The sequence below is a fragment of the Stegostoma tigrinum genome, chromosome 26, assembly GCF_030684315.1.
Source record: "Stegostoma tigrinum isolate sSteTig4 chromosome 26, sSteTig4.hap1, whole genome shotgun sequence".
In the NCBI taxonomy this organism is placed as follows: Eukaryota; Metazoa; Chordata; class Chondrichthyes; order Orectolobiformes; family Stegostomatidae; genus Stegostoma; species Stegostoma tigrinum.
Genome location: NC_081379.1, coordinates 16,668,055 through 16,693,361, shown reverse-complemented (window position 1 = coordinate 16,693,361; position 25,307 = coordinate 16,668,055). Strand labels below are relative to the sequence as shown.

Genomic DNA, 25,307 nt, shown 5'->3' with positions numbered 1-25,307 from the left:
GCAGTTGCCAGTCTTGGTCACCCCATTTTTGTAACAACAATTAGATCATTCCCATTTACCTCCAATTTTGGCTTCAAATCATTTATGTTGTTGTGAAAGCTGTGTACTTTCATGTAAAGTCCCCTTAATTTTGTCTTTTTGACATTGTTCTGCATTCTAAGCTCACTTGATGCTTTCTTTTGATTTGCCTGCTTTCTCATTTTACTTGCCCATTTTCCTTTCTGTTACCAGGCATACTTGCTTCAAAATAAAAGCCGAAAGAACTGCGGATGCTGTAAATCAGGAACAAAATCAGAAGTTGCTGGAAAAGCTCAGCAGATCTGGCAGCATCTGTGAAGAAAAAGTCAGAGTTAATGTTTCAGGTCCAGTGGCCTTTCCTCAGAAATTGGCTGATAGGTACAATGTCTAGCTAATTGTCTATCATTCATGATAGCTTAGATGTACAATCTCTCTCTTCCCGTCACTAGACTGTTTCCAGGATACCGTTCTCCTGAGGTATAGGCATTTTGGGATAGGCAAACGAGGCTTCTATCCTTTGAATAAATTTTTGAAAATCAGGCTTCTTTGTTATAATTTTTAATTGGTTCGTTTGTTGGGGGGAAAATGTGAGGTGAGTACAGAAATTAGACAATGGGTAATAAGAGTTCCCAGTAAACTATGTCCCATAATCTTCAGAGATCAAACAATAGATTGGCAATTGATTCTCTCAGGTAAGGAAAAATCAGTTAAAGATGCTGATCCACTGGTGATTTAATTAGGCTATTCTTGCTCGCTGGAATCACAACCAAAATCAATCCTACCCTCACCCAGTGTTTCCAGAAGCACTTTCCAACTGAACTCACCAGATAAGTTACCAGGAGCAGAAACTTTCCCCTCCTAGCCTCAAGGCACAATGATCAATTGCAGTGCTTCAACTGACTCAGCAAAACAGCATATGATTTTGGATCATTGAGATCTGCCTAATTCAATTCCACACTATGTAGTAGATTTAGCCCTCTTTTGTTAAGGCTTGAAATAAATACCATTCGTGTGTAACACTTGTGTGGCCTCAGAATGTCCCATGACCCTTCACAGCTAACGATGCTCTTTATTTTCGAAGAATAGTCACAACTGTAATATAGGTCACAACTGCCAAATTGCATATCGTAACGTGACAATGACCAGATAATTTGTTTGCAGTGACGTTCATAAATGGCCAAACATTAAACAGAATGCAAGGAGATAACTTCTCTACTCATCCATGAAATAGTGCCAGGAGAGCAGACAGGGACCTGATTTGACATCTCTGGAAGGCAGCCCATCTGACAGTGCAACACTCCCTCAGGAATACACTTGAATCCATTGCCTCCAACAAGGGCCGAAATGATAATGAAACAGCACGTTTACAACATGCCATCAAATATCTCTCGTACCTCAATTCTTATATCATACATTGGCTTGCTATTCGAACAACGAGGGATTTTTGCAATCCTAAGTAATACTTCCAATCTGAAGTTGAAATTTATAACCTATTCATCATTTGGAAACTGCAAGATCTATTATCTAAATTAAAGCTTTCGACCATTCATAAAGCAATAAACACCCTAGACATGAGAAATTGAAGTGTAACAATTGTTCATTTTGCTTCAATTGGCTACATCTGCACTGTCCCATCCTTCATGGCTTAGGGACTGAACCTTTAATCAGATCCAGTAATCAGTCATCAAGTGGATCTACTACTTTAACCAGAATATTAAAAGAAACATTTTAAACTAAGCGAGCAATGCTGCAGAAATCTCTGTAGATTGCTACTGATTGCTGTTGTTAAGGTTCTTTGTTCCATTGGTATTCTTTCTTGTGATTCAGTAATGGTTTTCATATGAAGCCACACAATTTTAAGCTTGTAAATAAAACTTTTCGTTCAGAGTCAGGCAGCAGTCTCTCTACCAAACTAAAGGCTTTTGTTTTGGTTGCACAGGGCAAGATTTACTTTGCAACAGTAATCAAATGAAAAACAACATTTTTGTTTGAAAGGATGGAAGTCATTACCATGTCCTTTTGATCATCAATTTCTTTTTTTTGGCTCTCCCTCCCATCCTGCTCTTGAGTGTTTTGCAAGATTGAGTGGTCTGGAGATGAAGAGGCAGTCATATCCATCTGCTCGTCGTGATGACCTTCATCGCCAATTGTTTGAGTCTCAAACCTGTTGGGAAGTTTGTTCAGGATGGCAAACAACTTTACATGCTTTTAAACTTGAGAAATATTTATCTATGCGAAAACAGCCCTTTAAATATAGAGCATAATGGACAACGAAGAGTAGACAATTTTTACCTGATTGATGAAAATACCTCACTCGGTAATGTTGTAAAATGTTTTAGCAAATCTGGATGAGGTGTTTTACCTTGTCTGCATTATCATGGACAAATAGATGATTACAGGTTTAATTCTCACTAACTCTGCTCATTGGCTCAGTAGTTAGTGCTGCTGCCTCATTGTGCTTGAGTCCCAGGTTTGATTCCACCCACCGGTGACAGCCTATGTGCAGCTTGCATGTTCTCCCTGCGTCTGCTTGGGTTTCTCCGGGTGTTCCAGCCTCCTCCCACAGTCCAAAGATATGCAGGTTAGGTAGATTGGCCATGCTAAATTGCCCATAGCATCCAGGGATTTGCAACCAGCTGGAGTAGCCATGCAACATACAGGGGTACACGGATAGTGTAGGAGGATGGGTCTGTGTGAGATGCCCTTCAGAGGGACTCAATGGGCCAAATGGCCTGTTTCTGTACTGTAGGGACTCTGTAGGAATCATTAACAGGTAAAATCACCAGCCATGGAGCAGAATAACATGTATTTGCAGCTGGGATTTCCCAAAAGTGTAAAGGCCTTGTGTCAGAAGTGCTATTAATGACAAAGGGCAGGGAGGAAATTATTGGTTAGTCACCCAACAGCCGTACTCACATACCTTCAAATCACATTAAACGAAATTGATGAAAAAGCTGAGGATAGCTACATATTGTTAACTGAGCACTAGATGGCTCCCTGATGAAAATAAGCACATTGTAGTAACTGGATTCGGATACATTTATTCTCTTGAATTGCTTTTACTTTTCATGACAGAAATTGTCAGGTTGCCACCACACCAACATGAGGGTTTATTCAGACATAACCTTAACTAGGCACATGACTAAAAAGTGAATATGACGACTTGCAACTCAAAAAAAAACTTAACATCAAACACTAACAAGATTTTAAACTCCACAAACCTTTTGGTTATGTCTGAAGACAGAGGTCTTGGCTTAAATGATCGTCTTTGGGAAGTCTGGGGTTGTTCTCGTTTGGAATAATCGTTCTCTGAAGTAAAGGTTTGGATTCGCTGCCGGACAGGAATGTCTATCTTTTCCGTTTCAGCGGCAGACTGCGAACTGTCTGTTTTTGCTGTGTTCCCACCAGCAGAATCTAAGAGGAGAGTTATGCGCCTTTTAATCATCCCACCAGAAATTTTATTTCCTCTATTTCCCTGATCATCTGAGCCCAAAGCTGAGATTTCACCATTTGATGTTCGGTCAAGATCAGAACATTCTTTATCCAACTCCTTATTTGTCCATTTTTTAAATTGCTCATGGTCGGGTTCTAACTTCTCCTTGTCAGTTTTTAATGATGTGGTAAATATTCTTTCTTCCTTTTCCTCTTTTCCCTGGCCAGCAGTGATTTTGGTATCAGTAAGGTCCCTTTCCCACGCAATCTTTCTTTCCAGGGAAGTAATGTTCTCTTTGCTGTTTCTGTCACACAGTGGGAGCGCCTTGACGTTTTTTTCACTATCATCCACCTTTGGGCATTTATCAAACTTATCTTTCACCACAATAACGCAGCTATCTGTCTTCTCTTCTTGGTTATTTGGAGAAGCTGAAGACTGGCACTTTTCAGCCACTGCTGCTGAGTCTTCCTGTTCAACTCCTGCACCTTGGCTGGTATCTGAGGGGACTGCACTATTAGCTTTAATAATGGGGACATTTTTTTTAATGTCCACTGAGGGAGGAATATTTCTCTTGTGAGCCGAGGTTTCAAATCTGGCTGTAAGGTCCATTGATAAAGGTCTGGGCTTTTTAAGCCAAGGTTTTTCAGCAGCAAAGGGCTTTTCATCTTGTTTCATGGTGGTCTCTGAATTGTCATCATCTGCGGTTTCAAGAAGCCAAGCAGAAAATAGCCCAGGTTTCTTTAAATGGAGCCTGGGTGAAGATGGGTTTTCAGTGCTATCCTTCATTCTGTCTTGCCCTTCTTCTGTAACCTGGTGCCATTTTCCTAAACATCTCAATGAAGAAGCTCTCGAGAGTGATTCAGGTTTTGGTGTATCAAACTCTTGTGTGGCACTTGGGCTATACTTCCTCGAACGAATGGATGACCTTGACAGCTTAAAAGGCTGCAATGTACTTGGTGACTCTTGATCCTGAGTGCTGTCTCTGCATACTTCAGCATCTTTAGTGCCTTCACTGGACTTCTTTGATTTTAACTTCTGCACAGAAGTTTCTAAAATGACAACTGTAGTTGGTTTCGTTTCAGAACATTCACTCCTTTCTTCTGTCGATTTTTCAGAACTCAAGGTGGCAGTCAAAGAAGAAGCCACCATGCTGCTATTTTTTAGTGCTGTTGTTGAATTTAAGTTGAGTGCAGTATCGCCATCTTGGAAATTGTATGCTCTCGTCCAACTTTTATTGTCAGATCCCACTGAATACTTTTGTGCAAAGGAAGACAATGCTGATGACACAGTTTCACTCGATGCACATTTTGCCTCTGTGTTCCTGAAGCTTACTTTTGCATCATCTGTATCTGCAGCCAGTTTCCTCGATGATGTTAACACAGAAGCAACACTTAAAGGCTTAGGAGGTGTGAGAGGTGCTTGCGTGGTCCCCAATGATGTGTACGGCACTGCTGACGTTTCCAAAAAGAACGGTTTTGCAGTAAGTCTTGGTTTTGGTCCGGCTACAGGGTTGGTTACTGAACCCAAATTATAATTCAGTTTGCAATCACTATCAAATAAATGTGGAGAAACTGGAGTCACAGGTTCGAGGGCTTTATTCCTTGCATCTGAAAGAGGGCTCAGGCAGGCCCAAGGAGACTTTGTATCATTTACAATTTCATTCACATCACTCAATGTATTCTTAGGGGTTGTGGCAGGCTTCCCTTCCACCCATGTTGCCATGGCAGTCTTCTATTTCAATCATTCACCATGTGGCATGACTTAACACTGAAGAGCCAAGTCCTACAAAGACAGAGAGAGAAGGCAAATTGTCTATAGACCAATAAAACGGTTTTGAACCATGGCAAATCATTAGTTGGTCAAGGTGAACATTCAAATATTCATGAGTTCCTATGTCTGGTTTTCAAACAGTTGTGCAAAGTCAAAAAAAAAACTTAGTACTGGTTCATAGCAATGTTCTGCACTAGATATCTGCTGTTGGCAGATCTCCATTGCTCAGAAGTAAGTGAAATTCAGGCATAAGGAGATATTGGTAGTTTTTGCTCCATAGTAACGCAAACTATTTACATTAAGATTTACTGAAGATTTGTTAGTTGAGAGGCAAACTTTGTAATTTCTCCATTAAGTGATGAGAATATCATTAACAACTTTTGCTGCGGCAAAATAGATCTGAATATGAATTCATCTTCTAGGAATACGAGTAAATCAAAATAACCCATGTATGATTCAAGCGTAGGATTGTAAAGGAGCCCAAAATAATTTGCGATTTACTGTCATGTGCAAATTGCAGCTAGAAAGAGAAAAGGCTGTCCTGAAGCAGGTTTGAGGAACTTATCACAGAAATACAGGAAAAGTTTCAGATTGATCAATTCCTTAATCTAGTGAAGGAAAATTTCATCAATGACTATTTTAATTCTTACTTTATGGACAGCTACACTCATGTCTAGCGGATCAACTGTGAAATATCTTGATTTAGTTGTAACTTCAAAACAAAAACCCAAAATACAAGAGGCAGCTGTAGGGGACAACCGGAGGAGCTCCTAGGCCCCAAAATAAGTAGCTGCAAAGGTAATGCATTCACTGGCTTTAATTTTTAAACACTTCTTTGATTCTGGGAAGGTCCCAACTGATTGGAGAAATGGCAAAGATAAGAACCAGTAGACAAGGTTCAAATATAAGGCATCTCCCATTTAAGATTGAGACAAGGAGTTTTTTATATTTCCTCAGAGGGTCATTATTTTGTGGAGTACTCTTCACCAGAGAACACTGGAGGCAGGGTCATGGAGTATTTTTAAGGCTGGGTTATATAGCTACTTGATCAACAGGGGAGTCAAAGATTATAGGGATGCAGGAAACAGTAGAGTTTAGGCTCCAATCCAGTTAGCCATGATCATATCCAACAGTACAGCAGGTTCAAGCAGGCTGACTGGCCTAATCCTGCTCCTGGTTCGTATCTATGTGTGTCCCCATCAGCTCATGCAAGGTTAAAACTCTACAAGCAACCCAGTATTCACTCATTTAAACGTTGAAAAATGTATTTAGTAATCTATTAAAACACAAGGAAGCATCACAGTTGATCTTGCCCTTTAATGACACACACCATTTCCCTCCCTCCAGTAGGTATCTTATGGTTAATGATTACTAGTGAAAACACTGTTTAATATCTTTCCAAGATAACAAAGTGTGGAGCTGGATGAACACAGCAGGCCAAGCAGCATCTCAGGAGCACAAAAGCTGACGTTTTGGGCCTAGACCCTTCATCAGAGCTGATGAAGGGTCTAGGCCCGAAATGTCAGCTTTTGTGCTCCTGAGATGCTGCTTGGCCTGCTGTGTTCATCCAGCTCCACACTTTGTTATCTTGGATTCTCCAGCATCTGCAGTTCCCATTATCTTTAATATCTTTCCATCCTCCTTAGCCCAGCAATACTGAAGCCAATTATAATGATTCAACTGCGGCTCCACCTGAGATCAGTCAACAAAGTACATGTGACAAAGTGAACCAGGTAGATAATTCTGTTTGTCGAGGTGTGAATTCCACTGGTATTTTTACCCACCAGTGCATTAGGAAACCAACACTTCATAATTTGTGCTATTTCCCCAATGCTAAACGTGGCCAGGGTGTCTGGGTCGAATGCAAGATGGCCAGTTTGGTCACCTTGTTAGTCATGTTCGGTTGGTGGTTTCCATATTACAAATGTCTACTCATCACCAGAGGGTGACATAAGAATCTCAACACACACTGAAATTCAACTTGAACTATTATTAATAGGAAATTACCTGGAACATCTAAATAGATTGAACACAAATAAAAAACGAAAGCCAGCATTGAAAAGGTCAAAGTGAGAAAGAAAAAAGAACTGCAGATGCTGGAAATCCAAAACAAAGGCAAAAGGTGTTGGAGAAACTCAGCAGGTCTGGTAGATCTGTGGAGAGAAAGCAGAGTTAACATTTTGGATGCAGTGACCCCTCCTCAGAACTGAACTGCACTTCAGAAGAGTCACTGGATCAGAAACGGTAACTCAGCTTTCCACAGATGCTGCCTGAGCTGCTGAGTTTCTCCAGCAATTTCTGTTTTTATTTCAAAGTGAAAATGCTTTACACTGATACAAAGTCAGCAAATTAACTGCTGTCCCTTAGAAAAGAATCCTCCCTGGTGCCCACACCTCACTCTCCCATCATCTCACCTACCTTGGGCTCAGACAGTACAGACTCTGTCACCTTACCAAATCAATTCAGCTTTCTTTTTCACACCTCAGCAAGGAGTTTATTATTCTGATTTTAAATAGCCCAATCCCACATACACTACAGCTGTTCCTGGTTATAGTCACCCTGATCCCTTGCCAAATAACAAAGTTAAGCTGCGAAATGTAAGTTGCACACAAACCATTTCTCTCTACGTAAGATTTTTCAGTAATGATCTGTTAATCTCCAATCCTCTCCCAATCCTTATCTCCTGCAATTTCTTCCTCCTTTGTGTTTCCATGTTGTTACATTAGGCACATATTCTGTCCCACTGGAAGGATTAAGGGACTGCTAGACACAAGGGCCTGAGTAATAAAAGAGCGAACACAGATTTTTAGCTTTTCCTTCACTCTTTAATCGCTGCTAATAAATACTGAATTGGAATAGAGGTTTCTAAAGCAGATAATTTGATCCTCATAAGACTTTTAAGCCCTTCCTTGAAATTATCCACCAATGGAGAAAATTATCAAAACATTTCCAGTCATATAGCAACAAAGTGACTGTACTACTTCAGTTTTAGAAAGCAATTTGTAACAACATTGGATATAGGAGCAGAATTGCATAAGTGTGAACTGCTCATTAAAACACCATCAATACCTACTTCCAATCGCCTTGCTCCCCCATACATTTGCACATCATTTTATACAAACAATCATGCAATGTCCCGTTGAATGCCTCAGTCAGCCTGTCCCCACAACACTTCCAGCCAGGGCATTCCATACTTTAACTACTGAGTGAACAATTTATTCCTCACACACTGTTATCTTGGATTCTCCAGCATCTGCAGTTCCCATTATCTCTGATACAATTTATTCCTCGCTTCCCATTTGCTTCTTATGCAAATCACCTTACATCTAAACTCTCTTGTTCTTGTTCTTTTTACAAGTGGGAGTAACTTCTATCTATCTACCCCGTCATCATTTTGAAAACCTCTATCAGCTCTCCTCTTAGCCTTCTTCTCTAAGCAGAACTGTCTTAGTTTCTTCAATCCATCCTCTTCATGACTGAAATACCTCTTCCTGGAACCATCTTTATAAACCACATCTGTACTCTCTAATGCACACCCATCATTCCTATAATGTAGCATTCTGAACTGTATGCAATACTTGATCAGAGTAACAAATGTCTTAAACAAGTTCAACATCATCTCATCACTCTTCTAGTCTCTGCCCCCATTAACGAAGCCAAGGATACTGTATGCATTATTTCCTGCTCTCTATCTGTGCTGTCACTTTCATTGATCTGAGCATATATACACTCAGGTCCCTTGCTTTTACAAGCCCCCTTAGAAGTGTACGTCCTATTTTATATTATCTTTCAACGTTCTTCCAACCTACATGCATCACTATACACTTCTCGGTTTCTCCGAGTTTCTCTGAAATTCAACTGCCACGTTTCTGTCCATTCCAACAATTTGTCTAGATCCTGCAGGAGTTCTACACTGTCCTCCTCACAGTTTACAACTCTTCCAAGTTTTGGGTCATCTGCAAGTTTTGAAATCATTGCCTGGACACCAAGATCTACATCATTAATATATATCAAGAAAAGGAAGGGTCCCTTAGTGACCTCTGGAGAACTTGACTATAGACATTCCTCCAGCTCAAAAAACATCAAATGACCATTATTCTCTGTTTCCGAACACTCAGCCAATGCTGCATTTATGTTGTTACTGATTCCTTTGCACCATGATCTATACCTTTCCTCACAAGTCTGTTCTGTGGCACTGTGTAAAACACCTTCTGAAAGTCCACCTACACCACAATAACAGCACTATCCTCATCAATTCTATTACCATTTCAAAAAACTCCAGCAAGTTAGTTAAACATGATTTTCCTTTAGAAATTCATGCTGACTCTTCCTAATAAATCTACCTTTTTCCATTTGACGACTAACCGTGTCCAGAATCTTTGTATCTAGAAGCTCATCGCTGAAGTTAAACTGATGGACAGTAATAGCAGGGCTTAGCCTTATAACCTTGGTTGAGCGAGGCCATTTGCATTTTTCCAGTTTTCTGGCACCTCCCCAGAGTCTACGGCAGACTGAAAGATAGCAGCTGGTGCCCCTAAAATTTCCACTCAGACTTCCTCCAGAATCTTTGGATGTATCTCATCTGATCCTGGTGCCTTGTCAACTTTAAGTACTATAAGTCTGTCTAACACCACCAATTTTGAACACTTCAAGTAACTGAGTTCCCTCCTCTATCACCATGGACTGGGCAGTATCTCTCTCTTTGGTAAAGATAGATGCAAAATATTAATTTTGCACCTCTGCAGTGAGCTCTGCCTCCAGGTTCAAATCCCCTGTTTGGTATCTAATCAGTTCTACTCCTCCTTTTACTATTTATTATTATAGAAGACTTTGGGAGACTCTTTATATCGGCTGCTGGTCTTTTCTCATAATTTCTCTTTGCGTCTCTTATTTGTTTCATCATCTCCCCTTTGAATCTTCAGCATTTTGCTTGGTTCTCTATTTTATCTTCTACCAGACATTTCTCATATGCTTGTTTTTCCTCTTTTATCTTAATTTCTATCTCTTTTGTCACCCAGGGAGCCCTCTGTTTGTTTGTTTTATCTTTCCTATTTGAGGTCATGTACCTTAGCGGTACACAAACCATCTCTTCTTTGAAGGTAACCCATTGTTCAGTTGTGTCAATCCTGCCCAGCTCTGTTCTTGCTTCACTGAAGCCTGCACTCCACCAATTGATTCCTCTCACTCTTGATTATTATATGTCACTCAGTCGGCCATTTGTCCCTTGAACTTGTCCCAGCATTCGACAGGGTCACTTTCTTTCAACATCATCATATCCTTGAATATCTTTACTGCTTAGAAATACATCAATCTCATTAATGAACACAGAAATTAGGAAAGGAGTAGGCCATTCAGCCCATCAAACCAGTTTAGCATTCAACATGATCGTGACTGATCATGCAACTCAGTATCCTGTTCCCACTCTCTCCTCATACGCTTTGATCCTTTTAGCCCTAAGACAATATCCAACTCCTTCTCAAAAACATTCAGTGTTTTGGTCTCAACTGCTTTTTGCAGCAGATAATTCTATAAGCTCACCACTCTCTGGGTGAAGCCATTTTTCCTCATCTCAGTGTTAAGCGGTCTTCCCCATACCCTTAAGACTGTGACCCCTGGCTCTGGACTTCCTAGTCATCAGAAACATCCCTTCTGCATTTACCCTGACTAGTCCTGTTCAAATTATATACATTTCTGAGCTTCTATTCATTCTTCTAGACTCCAGTGAATTTAATCCCAACCAATCCAGTCTCTCTTCATTCATCCATCCTGCCATTCCAGGAATCAGTCTAGTGTGCTTTCGTTGTACTTTGTTCACAGCAAGAACATTCCTTTTCAGACAAAGAGATAAACCGCACACAAAATTCCAGCTGTGACCTCACCAAGGCCCTGTTCACTTGCAATGAGATATCCTTGTTCCTGTACTCAAATCCTCTCAGTATTAAGGCTAATGTACCATCTACCTTCGTAACTGCCTGCTACACCTTATTTTCAGCAATTAGTGTATGAGGGACACCCAGGTCTTGATGCATCTCTGCATTTCCCAATCTAACACCATTCTAATCAGTCTGCCCTCCTGCTTTTGCTGCCAAAGTGGATAACTTTATCCACTTCATTATATTTCATCTGTCATGCTTTTACCTGCTCACTCAACTTGTCCAATTTACAGTGGAGCATCCCTGCAGTCACCTCATAGCAAACTCTCCCACCTAGCTAAATGTTATCTGCAAGCTTGGAGACATTAAATGTAGTTCCCTTGTTTAAATCATTAGCATATATTGTGAAGGTACTCAATAACTGAAGGTTCACCACCTTCTGAATAGAAGCATGGGAAATATGTATTAATTATTGAAAACATCTCTTAAAGATTTGGAAATGCAAAAATCAAGCAGATCTTGTCTAAATCTAGTTCTGAGCAAGGGTTATTGGACCCAAAACATTAACACTATTTGTTCCTTCTCAGGTGCTGCCAGACCTGCTGAGCTTCTCCAACAACTTTGTTTTTGTTCTTGATATACAGCTTCCACAGTTCTGTCGGTTGTTATTTAGTATCATGCTAATCATCTGTCGCCGTATGGTTTCTTGGCTCCTTGATATTAATTACACATAATGAATTAATGACTAAATTTTAAACAGCAACAAAGAAATATTTGAAACCTGACACATGTGGAACTATTGATAATTTTTCTTTGTTAAGTATTGAGATTACCAGTGACTCTGATGGCTGTGGGAGTGGGTTACATTGATAAATAGCTGATTAGACTAATTACTTGGTTCAAAAACTTGTTAAGTGCGGTCGCTCCCAAATACCAATATCCGGATTTTTACAGTCAGATCCAGTTTTTTGTGAATCTATAAACAGGCTTCTGGATTAGCCCTTGAATCTAGCCCTTTAATGTCACCTGATCACACAGAAGCAGATTCCCAGACCTACCCTGCCATCACTAAACACAGTTAAACTCTGGAAACAAAATTGTTTCTGTTAATCTTTTTCACTTTGTTTCTGTTAGCTGCTATTGTCCTTTCTAACTGCATGATGATGTTACCACTTCATGACTCCCATTCCTACATGTGCTGCAACATTTGTGGGCCTACAAGTCAAGCTCAAACAGTAAAAGAAAATATCTCCAAGAAACCTCAATTTTGACCACCTAACCTAAATAGTGATGAATGGTACACAGATCTCTGATTGAGTGGTGCTCTCCCAGTACTGCAAAATGGAAGTCACCTGACAAAAAGCCTATGTATAATAAAAGCTTGTCATCATGACATCGCTAAAGGCATCAAGAATCAAAACATGAGGTAAATTGTAGCAGATTGTCTGCAGGTAGAGTACTGGTAGCAGTGAGCAGAACCATGAGTCACTACAGCATCAGAATGACTGGGCATTGCTGTCAGTGCAAAATAATCAGAGCAATCTAAATCCTTATTTTTCACTGTTACATACTGAGCAGTGTGACGCAGTTTATTAAAATTTAAAACCACCCTATTTTATGATGTGTTCAGTTGCTAACTGAACAATGACTCAGTTCCTTACACACCTTCCTGAACTTTGTCCAAGTGTCGAGATCCACATCTGAGCTTTGACTTCAAATGTTGGCAGGCAGTTTGAACACAAGGAGTCACGGTTGAGACAAATGCTGACAAAGCACTGTCGGAATATTGCCTAAACTTCCTCAAGAGGATTCATAGTTGAAAATAAATTCAATAACACACTCACAATGCAACATCAGTTTCAGACAGAGATTGCTCTAATGTTTTGACCAATGATCCATTTAATTTTCCTTCCCAGTGTACGCTCTCTTTGCTCCCTACGTGGCACATTCTTGATTGCTGCACGCCCACACAGTTTACAGGAAATATTGATCCAATTCCTTCATATTTTTATGTCCAATATATTTGCCTGGGTGAAAACAGCTGTAATTTTTTCTGTTTCCCACAGGCACCTATTAACTTGCCCTCACAGTTTGGCAACACCTTTCATGACCTCCTGACGTTAGCTAAACATTGCTGAATGAGCCCAAATGTCATCAGACCTTGGTTAAAGTTCAGTAAACACCAAATGAGAATTTGCTGGCAATTAATGGCCATCTCTCAACATGGCATGAAAAGCTGCCTATCACCAGCCATTCTGAATGGGGTGAATGTATGTCTGTTGATGGGTCCGTGGTAGATTGATTGACCATTAATCATCTTTCCTATATGACAAGTGTGGCTGTGCTTCCAAAGTATATCATTCATTGTTAAGTGCTCTGGAAGGTTCCAAGGTGATGAAAGGTGCTGTATCAATACAGGTCTTTCTTCTGAGCAGTCTTCTTGGGATTCATTCTCTAAAAGTGTTCACAATGATCCTAGTATCATGCTTTTATATCAATCTGCCCCTCTGAAGTGAAAACTTTACTCCCATGTCCTGAGTTAAAGGAATTATCCAGCATTACTGCTAGGTCATTGTCAGCAGTTGACAACAGCAAGATTTTAACAGACATTCCATCCTCAAAAAGTCTTATTGATTCTCTTTTATTTCCGTAATGCATACCAGTAGCAAAACACTTGATATGATTGCCCTTATAGCTAGTTTACTTTGAACATTCTGCTTTTTCCTGACTCTGACGACACATTAACAAGTCTAAGTGAGGAACTTGCATGGCATTCCTCATTTGGAATGAAGTGCACGTGCACAGCCCACGTAGGATATATTAAGAAATAAGCCACAAAACATATTTGAAATCTTAGTGCACAAGAAGTTCCTTTGTTTCGAATGAAGTGATAACAAGAGATATCTGTAATGCAGAGAGACTAGGCTGCTGAAATTATTCTTGTCAGAATATAGGCTTGTAAAAGTTACAAACAGCTGTAATCAAACAGAAATGGAGATACTGTTCCGGTTAGTCAGAGAAGCCAGGTTTTTTCTGGGGTGTGGAGTAGTGGTGGTCATTAGTAGTAAACAGCAACTATTTTCACACAATGAGTTATGATGATCTGTTTATAAGCCTGGTCCCACAGTAGAAACAGACAATCGTAAATAAATTGAATAAGACTGGTTGGCTGTATTATCTTCTGCACTGCCGGAAGGTCTTGGATTATGTGCATGTGATACTAGTAACTTGTGGTGGATTATTGCAATGGGGCAAAGGCGCCTTCTATTTACCCTTTCACCTCATGCAACTTACAGTGAAGAATGGCTATATAGGGAGCACAGAAACCATCGGGAATTTTCAGTCAAATTCTTCAGAAGCAGAGGATAAAATTTAAAAAGGGCCCAAGTTTCCATACAAATTGCTGGGTCCTCTTTCCAAACATGCTCCCCGTTCAGCTGAGCATTTCCAGTGTTATCAATATTTTTAAATTTCCAGACATTGCAGTACTTTGCAGCATTAGAAATATCCTCCTGTTTCATGAAGCATCGTTAATGATTAACAAGTCTCACCACACTGTGCTGAACCCTCACTTAAAACATGCCGGAGGCCATGCACGACAGAGCAGAAAGGAAGAAGCTGATCAAAAATTGTTTCAGAGCAAACAAAGTGCTGCAGCTCACACTTTTGAACCAGAGTCGGAAATGTGTCCTTTTGAATGGGGATACAGCACATGTTTCTAAACTAAAGGATTAAGGTGTTTTGCAAAGCCTTATTATTTGGGAAACTGTACATATCGGCAGATGCAATTATTTTAATCTGAAAATATCTTCAAGCAGAAGGGACTGTCAATCTCTGTATCAAGATTTCCATTTTCAATCAGAATAAAATGTTTGTGTTGTACTTTTAGTTTCATCCATTTTAAATCAATGATATAGACCACATTAGGTAACCATGGAGAGAGTGTCCTGTTCATTAAATCTGCTCTGCTTGATGCCTTCAGGTCTCCCTTTGATTTTTCAACCGTGAAATTTGAAATAATAAAACAGATAACTTTGAGAGTGTTCAATTACATTCATAGAAAGTAAAATCTGAGTTTTCAGCTTTCTGCAGCTAAGATAAAAAGCAGCTTCAGCCTGCACGAACAAACAAGAATTCCCTGAACAATACGCAAGTAACTGACAATATTTCTAAATCTTAACAGGATTCTACTTGCAGTGAACAACTGAGGAGCCGATGGTCCTGGAACCAAACAGACCAGTTTGGTAACAAAATACAGTCCATTTAGTCGACACATAGGGAAATGGGATCCACCTCCACAAAACAAAAATGCACTGATCACCAGGTTACTCTCTCTGCGCAACTAGCTATCTTGTTGTACACAGCTGAAACTGTATTATCTCTGAACTGCACTTTAGCAAGAGCTGCAAGGAAGACCCAGGCAGGTCCTACAACATGGATAAATATAGGAGTTGATTTGATCCCCAATATGGGATAGAGTTTCAAAGACATTAGTGCATCTCCTGTACCTCACCCATTCTTCATCTGCATCGTGCAGCATTGGCACCAGATTCACCCTTCACCCTGAGGACACAGAGGTCAATTGTAGCACACAGTGTTGCGGAGGCCAGGTATTAAATTGGTACTTTGCGTATAACTCAGTACCTTAAATGTTCACGGGCACAGAGAGCCATCACGGCTAGAACAAATAAGATGACGTACTGGCAGATCTGTCACCTTCTGTGATCTAACAGAACTTGTGTCATCATTATCTTAAATAAGCATTTTCTACAAATCATTCCTGTAACTTTGTTCTAATTCCATTCACTAAACTTTGCTCAACTGCAATGGCTCTCATTTAGTGAATAAACTAGCAGGATTAACAGAAATACAAGAGCAAACAACTCAAATTTGCACTGCGCCATTAAGAGTTAAACTGAGAATGACTCCACTTGCTCATTCATATTTCTTCAGTTCTAAGGAATACACTCACACCTTAGCTTATTTTGCCTTAGCTCATATTACACCTTTTGGGCAATTTGAGTGCCACGTAGCCTGTTGATAAATGACAGAATCAACTGAGATTTAATTCAATTATTATTTAGCACTTTTATCAATCCCAATGTCATCATCAGGCCTTACTGACATTCTACATGCATGCATATGTGGTGCTGTTACCATCAGTATTGGTTGGAAAAAGAATTTACCCATTGTTTGTCAGTAACACTACTAAATGATAGTTAGTGGAAAGTGCAGTCTTTTCTGACAATGGATGTTGGTGAGTGTCTTTTGTGCTGCTTCACATAAAAGGCCAGTTAGACCCCGAACTCTCTCTCTCTTCCCCCACCTTGTCCTTACTCTGGGAATCATGACAAGCATCATTCTTATTTCAAACAACTGCTGAGAGAAGATTTAATGTGAATAAGTGTGAAGTGATACTTTACAGGAGTAAAAAATTGGAATGAGGGCACTGATTTGCTATGAAAGAGTGTTAGAAATATGTGGATGAACAATACAAGCCCGAAGTTCAAATGTAGAATTTGTCTCAAAGTGCAAGTTTGAATAGATAAAACTACAAGAGGCAAATGGCATTTTAGGTTTTAGACATCGGGCATAGTGTACAAGAAAAGGTTTTGTTTGTGTGCACAAATTGCTGGCTAAATCAGTCAGAACACAGCTTAGGCTATCACACTATAGAGGAAAAGAATTAGGGTCATAAAAAGCAAATTACAGTAATCCAAAACTCAGCTCAATGGGTAGCAAAATAAGAAGTCAAAGGTCCTTATCCATTGTAAACATCTAGGGCACTATGAAATACCTATGACACCAGTGTAAAAATCTAACGTTTTACAGTCAAGCCAAATGACCAGCTTTACAGAAATTGTTCATACAGGTGTATATATCTCACTTCCAGATTCAGCTGTAACTGGAATCCGAAACAGGCCTTTATGTATTTATTTCATTTTTGAAAGGATGGGTAAAGCATGAAGGGGTTAGATGCAGTCATGGCTAAAGGGAAAGAACAACAAACAATGTGAGACACACCATTGGGCTGAACTGTGCATAACTTAGGGTCCATATGAGCCTCCTCCCATTCTACTTCATCCAACTGTTTGGACATAACCTTACAATCCTCTCTCTCTCATGTACCTGTCCACTCTCCCTGTAAATGCATATAGATTAGATTAGATTAGATTACCTACAGTGTAGAAACAGGCCCTTCGGCCCAACAAGCCCACACCGCCCCTTGAAGCATCCCACACATCCCTGAACACTACGGGCAATTTAGCATAGCCAATCCACCTAACCTGCACATCTTTGGACTGTGGGAGGAAACCGGAGCACCCGGAGGGTGCCCACGCAGACACAGGGAGAATGTGCAAACTCCACACAAACAGTCGCCCGAGGCTGGAATTGAACCTGGGTCCCTCGTGCTGTGAGGCTGCAGTGCTAACCACCGAGCCACCGTGCCGCCCTAAATACTTTACATCTGAACTTCTGTGTGGTTGCAATTTCCAGATTTTCACTAGTCTGAAGTGAAGAATTTTCTCCTGAACTCTAAATTTGTTAGAAACTATCTTCCAAGTATGGATTATAATCCAGAGTACTTCTAAAATTAAAGCTGAGTAACACTGCATTTTGTGTTAAACAATTTGATGTTGCCACAGGATGATTTGCATGTTATTTTCACTTCTTTGCCCAATAGATCTTCGATTAATTGATACAGGGCAGGTGGGCTGTTCTATGCCAATACTTTGCAGCTAGGCACAAGTAAATGTGCTTGTGTGCTACAGTGAACAGTCCTTTTAAATTTTCCTTTTCACCTTGGACTCTCATCAGAGTCACACAGTTAAAGAGTAAAATCAAGTCAGCTTTTGACAAGATTGATTCAGCAATTAAGAATTCAGGTTATGAGGAAGTTAGACTGTTTATCTTTGGAAAGGGATAGACTTTGATTTGATAGCGCTGAAATTGTCATCATTACAAAAGATAGCCACAAAATTAATCTATAGGAATTGTTTATTACATCAAAGGATTCAATTTTCAAACATAAGCTGAAGCTAGAAAGTTACCAAAAAAAATCAAATTGGGCTTATCCTCCTAAAAAGGTTAGTGACGTGGAATAAACTTAACAGGAAAGTCGGGGAAATGGAAAATACAAATGGGATCAAGAGATAATCTTATTTTTCTATAAAGGTTATGGTAAACAGAAATGAAATCAAAAAGGTCTTGACAATTCTTATCACAGAATATCATAGAATCCCTGCAGTGTGGTCAAAGGTCCTTCGGCCCAACAAGCCCACAGAGACCCTTGGAGCATCCCACGCAGACCCATCCCCCGGAACCCACCAAAGTTACACATCCCTAGACACTACGGGCAATTTAGCAAGGCCAGTACACCTACCCTGCACATCTTTGGCCTGTGGGAGGAAACTGGAGCACCCGGAGGAAACCCATGCAGACACGAGGAGAACGTGCAAACTCCACAGAAGACAGTCGCCTGAAGGGAGGAATCGAACCTGGATCCCTGGTGCTGTGAGGCAGCAGTGCTAACCACTGTATCACCGTGCTGCCCTTTATCTTTTCCTAAAAACTGTCATAAAAATCCTTCTCAAGGATGTGTCAGCCCACAGCACAGAATTCGGGTCAAATAATTCATGAATTTGAATCTCATTCTTTCCAAGTTTGACATCCTACTCAACTTATATCACCAAATTACTTTAGCACGACTTGTTTCTTTGACCTGAGAGCAGGACACAAACAGAAACAAATGCCACTGATGGTCTGATGATTGAATCTTTAAGCCCACACTGCAAGTCTGAATATCAAAGCATCATAAGCCAGGTGCCATAAGAATATAACAGCCAAGTCAATTGTGAGACAGTCCATTACTGCTATTTGGAGACAAACAGTAAAATTACATGGAATATCCTAGTTAACATGAACAGTAATTCTGAATTCTGATTGATTTTTCTGTGGGGATAATTGTACAAAGTTTGCTCCATCACTTTAATTATCACCTAGAGAAGTGAGATCGTTTGAGAAACAAAATGTTGCAAACAAATAATCCCCTTCAAACAGATGTCAAAGTGTCGAGATGTGGTGTAAGTTCCAGGCCTAAATGGTCCTTTGAACCGTACATCATAAATACTAAGCAACCAACATCTGAGACAAGAATGCCAAGTTACAAGTGATTTGCCCTCAACAACAAAACAGTTTCACACTAATTTAGAAAGGCTTCTCTTGCAGGGAACCACATTTACTATTTAAGAAAGGTGGTAAGGAAAAACCAGGGAACTATTGACCAGAGAATCTGACATCGGTGGTGGGCAAATTTTTGAAGGGAATCCTGAATTCACATGTATTTGGAAAGGCAAGGACTGATTGGGGACGGTCAGGATGGGAAATTGTCTCTCACTGCTATACATTTCTATGACTCTAGTCCCTAAAAGGATTTGTCTACCTTATCTGGCAGGTTGTTAGGTCTGGTAGCAGAACACAAACAGATACAAATGGCACTCATGGTCAGATGATTGACTCTTTAAGCCCACACAGGACGTCTAAATATCAAAGCAATACCACCACCAAAATGTAGTGAATGCATCTTCCCCTGTGACAGAAATTTACTCTCTGGCTTTTAGTTAAGTAAAAGCCAGAGTGATCCTAGGGATGAAGAGTCTCAGTGAGGACAGTGTCCGGGTTCTGGTCAGCACTTTCCTGCAATGATGATATGGACCGTGTGGCTGGTTACAAGAAACAAGGTGATTGCTGGAGCACCACGAAAACTATTCTCAAGATGGTCTTCCTGCTGAATCAAACTGGCTAAAGAAAGAAAGAGAAACTTCACAAGATTTTAAAGTTGCTCCCTCCCTTCTCCTGTCCCATCAGGCTCCTCTCAATCATTGGAAAAGCCCTGGAAGGTGACACCGACAGTGCCATCAAGCAACGCAACAATAAGTGACTCCCTGATTGGAATTTAGGTTCCGTCTTTTATCTCCAAATTTAATCACAGATTTGGTTCCAATCATGGGCACAGCAAATGAATTCAAATGTTGATGACACAGTGAGTGTCCTTGGCATCAAGACAGCACCTTGAGTGTACCATCAAGGAGACTGATTCAAATTGATGTCACTGTGAATCAGGAGGGCAGTCTCCACTGGCTGGTGTCATAAGTACAGAGAGGAAGATTACAGAATCCCTACAGTGCGGATGCAGGCCATTCAGCCCACTGAGGCACACCAACCCTGCAAACAGCATCCCACACGGACCCATACTCCCACCGCATACCTGTAACCCTGCATTTCCCACAGCCAAAACACCTAACCTTCACATCAGTGATAATGGGAACTGCAGATGCTGGAGAATCCAAGATAACAAAGTATGGAGCTGGATGAACACAGCAGGCCAAGCAGCATCTCAGGAGCACAAAAGCTGACATTTCGGGCCTAGACCCTTCATCGGAGCATAGGCCCACCACATGTTTGAGCTGCCTCAATGCCACAAGTGCAGTTAAGACCGAACACCACATTGTTATGATCCTGCAAGGTGTTATGCTCCAGCATGATATTCACTGATGAACAATACGTGAGTTCCTGTGATGTACAAATAATTAGCCAATGAGTGCCCCCTCCATCTGTACATACTTGGATCTTTCTACAATTGAAAGAGAGGGCCCTACCTCTCTGATGAAGGGTCTAGGCCTGAAACGTCAGCTTTTGTGCTCCTGAGATGCTGCTGGGCCTGCTGTGTTCATTCAGCTCCACACTTTGTTATCTAACCTTCACATCTTTGGACTGTGGGAGGAAACCAGACCAGCCAGAGGAAACTCATGCAGACACAAGGAGAATGTGCAAGCTCCACACAGACAACTGTCTGAGGGTGGAATCGAACCCACATCCCTGGCACTGTGAGACAACAGTGCTAAACACTGAGCCACCATGCCACCCAAAGATAGTTATCAATGTTGGATATGAACAAATTCAGTCTCAGGACATGGCTTCAGGAGTTTCCAGGGTACAGCCCAAAGCCCAAAGATATTCCACTGCTTTATAGTGATCTTCCCTTCCTCATGAGTTAAGGCATTTGCTGACAATTGCAGTGTTAAATGCCTCATAAACTGAGGCATTCTGTGCCCATGCCTAGGCCGACCTGGACAACCCTCAGGCTTGTGCTGCTAAATGACAATTAACCTGTGTGCCAAATAAACACCAAGCAATGACACTCAACAAGAGAAGAAAATCGAACCACCTCCTCTGTTAAAATATTTTCTAATCAACCTGCTCAAAAGTGTTCTTATACTGGAGCAGAACTTGGACCTCTCAGTCCATGGGTGGGGCCCTCTCTTTCAATTGTAGAAAGATCCAAGTATGTACAGGTGGAGGGGGCACTCATTGGCTAATTATATGTACATCACAGGAACTCATGTATTGTTCATCAGTGAATATCATGCTGGAGCATAACACCTTCCAGAATCATAACAATGTGGTGTTCGGTCTTAACTGCACTTGTGGCATTGAGGCAGCACAAACATGTGGTGGGAATACCACCCCGACCCCTCCCCACTCCATTTAGATAGGACTTTACATCTCATAGAATTTGTGCACAGAGGTGTTTTATAGATGGGCTGTTGCTGTACAGTAGCCACTGCCCTACCGAACATGCCTGATAGTCCATCCTGGAGGTAATAAAGGCCCCCAGTTGGAGGATGTCCTCAGGGGAATCCTTCCCTTTCCTCCATTAGAGGTTTGGGGTTGGGGAGTGTTTCATGTGGCAGACTCATGCAACAAAACATTAAGATGGTTCACAGATTTCCAGACCATTTGTAATTTTCACAGTCTTCAGGAGTCAGTGTTTTATGACTATGTCAGTAGTACAAGATTACAGCCTCTGATGAACCTTTTGAATGGGCTGTTTCTTCAGGTTTCGTTGCACTTCAGCCCCATATTTCTGATATTTGGTGCAGACTACCTGGTGCAGAGCAGGCAAGCAGATCAGTGAAGGTCCTCATTAACCTGCTCCTGGTCAAGTGGTCATTAAGAGATCCAAGTTATGGGCAGTTGAGGAGGTTCTATGACACAGGGTAACATTCACATCTGGGTGCCCCTTGGTGATGAATGTTGTGTTTACTGGTGTGACTGGTGGACCCCGCAGATGCAGAAATTTCAGCAAAGACATACATCAGTTTTGTTGCTGTATTTCAATCTTCTCTCTGCATCAAGATGCAAAGAAGTCAAGATGTACTTTTATTTGCCTGCATAATGTACAGTTCCATATAGATATAAACATAGAAGATAAAAAGATGTACAGCAGCTCCACTTACTATTATACTTTGTGTGAAGAGCAACAAGTATCTACTTACTTAAAGTATTCTAAGTATTCTTCCTTCCAAAAATGTTTTCTTGAAAACTACTGTACATTTGTTCCTTCCTAGTCATCTAATTTGAACTGACTACTGATTATAAGGATTTTGCTTTATTTCTAACACATAAATGCATGGGTTTGTGCACAGCTAATTCAACGCTGCCTTTTGGAACCTCATACTGATTAAATTTTTTAAAAATCAGAGGACTCTATTTCAACAGCTTAATAAGCCAGATCATAGCAGAAAATCAGACTTGATTAGCCGAGGTGAATGGAACTAACTATGATGGAGTCAGCTCATAGGGAGTAAAAAAAAACTTACAAAATGCTGAATGCTGTGTGCATGGGCTTGCACTACATCCTTGAATACAAATCTCACCTAAACATTGTCTTTCAAGAGAACAAACAGGATTCAGGCCTCTGCCAGTGAGCTGCAACTCTATGTATCCATCCTTCAGGAAATAAGAATCCAGTTTTCAGCTTAAGACTCATTGATATCATCACACCATTCAGGAGCAGAACAAAGCACTGCAGCATAAAAGCTCGTGGAAAGCACCAACACTTGATGCTGTTCAGTGAAGTTTAACGCTTTGTCTGGGCACGGAGCCCAAAATGTACATTATATACACACACACTCACTCCTTTCTACCACTAACAGCCGGACCATGCTCTCACGCTGTTACAGCGACTTGTTTCAGGACTTCATAACATTTTAAATAAACATAGGCATGAAGGGAATCTTCAACTGGAGCTTCAAAGCTTTTGTCTATTTTTACTAGGTAAGAAATAACAGAAACCCTTTGAATCTAGCTCATGTCCATAAAGGCTCAGGGCAGCTCGGTTAAAGACATTAACTTCAACTCTAGAACCTGAAGCTGACATTAAATGAAGCTGAACAATGGATTTATGGCTAAGATTTTAGAAGCAAAGGAATCTGTAAGAATGAAGCAAGTGAACAGCACAAAAGTTTCACTGTGATGATTGGACAATATGACAGAGGTAGCAAGGCTGGATTCTGTAACATTCTACCTCATGATCTGCTCCAGTAATTAGCAACTGGTATCTTCCAGAAGTACGAGGGAATCAGACTGAGCCATGGCAAGCAAGAGGATTAACAGAATTTCTTTTGAAAGAGAGAAGATCTGAACTTTCGGAGGCTGGAAGCTGTCATTATACTTTAGGAGGCACTGAGATCAATTCCATCGAATGTTTAGATTGTAAAACCGAGTATTCAGATTAGAATACACCTTTGTTCCATCTAGCTTAAACTATAAGGCATAGTCCAAAACTGGAGTGCAATCACTCAGTCCTACTTTTCAGTCTTTTGTAACTCTGGCCTGTCAGGACAAACTGACAGTTGCCCAACAGCAGAGAGCTGAACATGCAGCTCAAAGCCATTTTTTCCTTTATATACAAAATCTAGGTCACTCCCATCTCCGGATCACAGATCAAAACATGCAAAAGCCATCACGTCAGAGACTTCAAAGCTGGAGTAAGTAACAGAGCAACTGCATACCAAACAAATTAAAACTCTGCGCAACCTCCTTCATGTTGGACCACTGTGAAAGGTCTGTCCTGCAGCAAATGTTCGACCCACAGTCACCCATACACATGTTGGAGCACTTTCATACTTATCATTTAAATGATATCTAAAAGCTTTGAAGAACCACATGTGGCTATTTTTCTTGTCCAAACACTGAGCGTACAATCAGACCAAACACCCTATTTAAAATGTTACCATGTTAACAAGGGTAAATAAAAGAATATAAACATTGGCGCTTTGAAAAGATTAGCAGCATCTGTCTCCTCTTGGCACAATCCTGTCAGCTGAGGGTCAAGGAGTCAAATGTCACACTTGCAAATGTAAAACTAAACCACACCAATGCTGGATCTCCCACACTTCTTGGTATGAATCAAATGGCTAACTTTCACCAAATATGTTTACTGCTAAATACTTACTCATTGCAGATTAACCAAAAAATAAAAAATGAATTTAAAAATAAGCTTAATGAAAAGGAGCGATCTGAAAGCTGCCTTTGTGTGAGGGAGGAATGGCTTATTTGATATAATCTGGGTTTTTGTAAAGCGTTAGGCCTCTCTAATTGCACCATTTGAGTAGCTGAACAAGCTGGTCCTGTGCCAGTCAATTATGGAGTCCCTATGGTTACCAAGATGAGAAAGGCTTAAATTTCCACTGACTCACAAGCTCTCCTGCCTTCATTTTCACATTTTAACATGCCCCACACCAACTCCACTCCTGATTTCCTCTCATTTCCAATGACCCTCAAGTGGCACTGGTTTCCCTTTGATAAATGATTAAACAACTAATCTTCTCTGTTCACAAACTTTGACAGTCTAGCTAATTACCTGTGTTGGCCATTCTATCTGACTAGACCCTGGTCTTACCCGACACCTATACATGCCTCTGAGCAATTAGAAATATCAGACAATACTGAACTCTGACAGGTATTTCCCTCATAAATTCTCAGGCTAACTGTAGCAATGCCACCACCCCCACCTTGATCAGAATTTCTTCTAAGGCAGGCTGAACAGCAGACAGACCGCTATCCTGCTATATCTCAGTCATTGCAATACTTCTACAGCTTGCCAACAGCCATGGTAAAGGGATTTGCAATCGTAATTTATGGTCTTTATGTGAACAACAATCAAAATAATTGGGAATCATTTGTCACCAAACAATAGTCAAAATAAAGTATGTTCTGACAGTGAAGCAGCGTGGCTTCCATAGAAACAGGAAGTTCAGATCATGGGAGGGGACCATTCAGCTCAAAATGACTCTGCTTGAGGAATTAAATTCTCTCCAATTTTAGTTTGAAAGCTCTCTACACATTCCCTTACTCCATACAATGCT

General features: G+C 40.6%; 1 protein-coding gene across 3 annotated transcripts in view; it reads right to left on the bottom strand.

Annotated features, from left to right (window-relative positions):
- The window catches only part of LOC125464051 (uncharacterized), a 192,504-nt gene that overhangs the window by 133,018 nt on the left and 34,179 nt on the right, over window positions 1–25,307 (bottom strand). For all 3 annotated transcript variants that reach the window (XM_048556040.2, XM_048556041.2, XM_059655000.1), the window contains exons 2-3: window positions 3,240–5,233; window positions 2,029–2,182 (exon numbers count right to left, since the gene is read on the bottom strand). In XM_048556040.2, coding sequence (XP_048411997.2) covers window positions 2,029–2,182; window positions 3,240–5,173 — 2,088 coding nt within the window. In that variant the 5' untranslated portion in view covers window positions 5,174–5,233. The remainder of the gene's footprint in view (window positions 1–2,028; window positions 2,183–3,239; window positions 5,234–25,307) is intronic.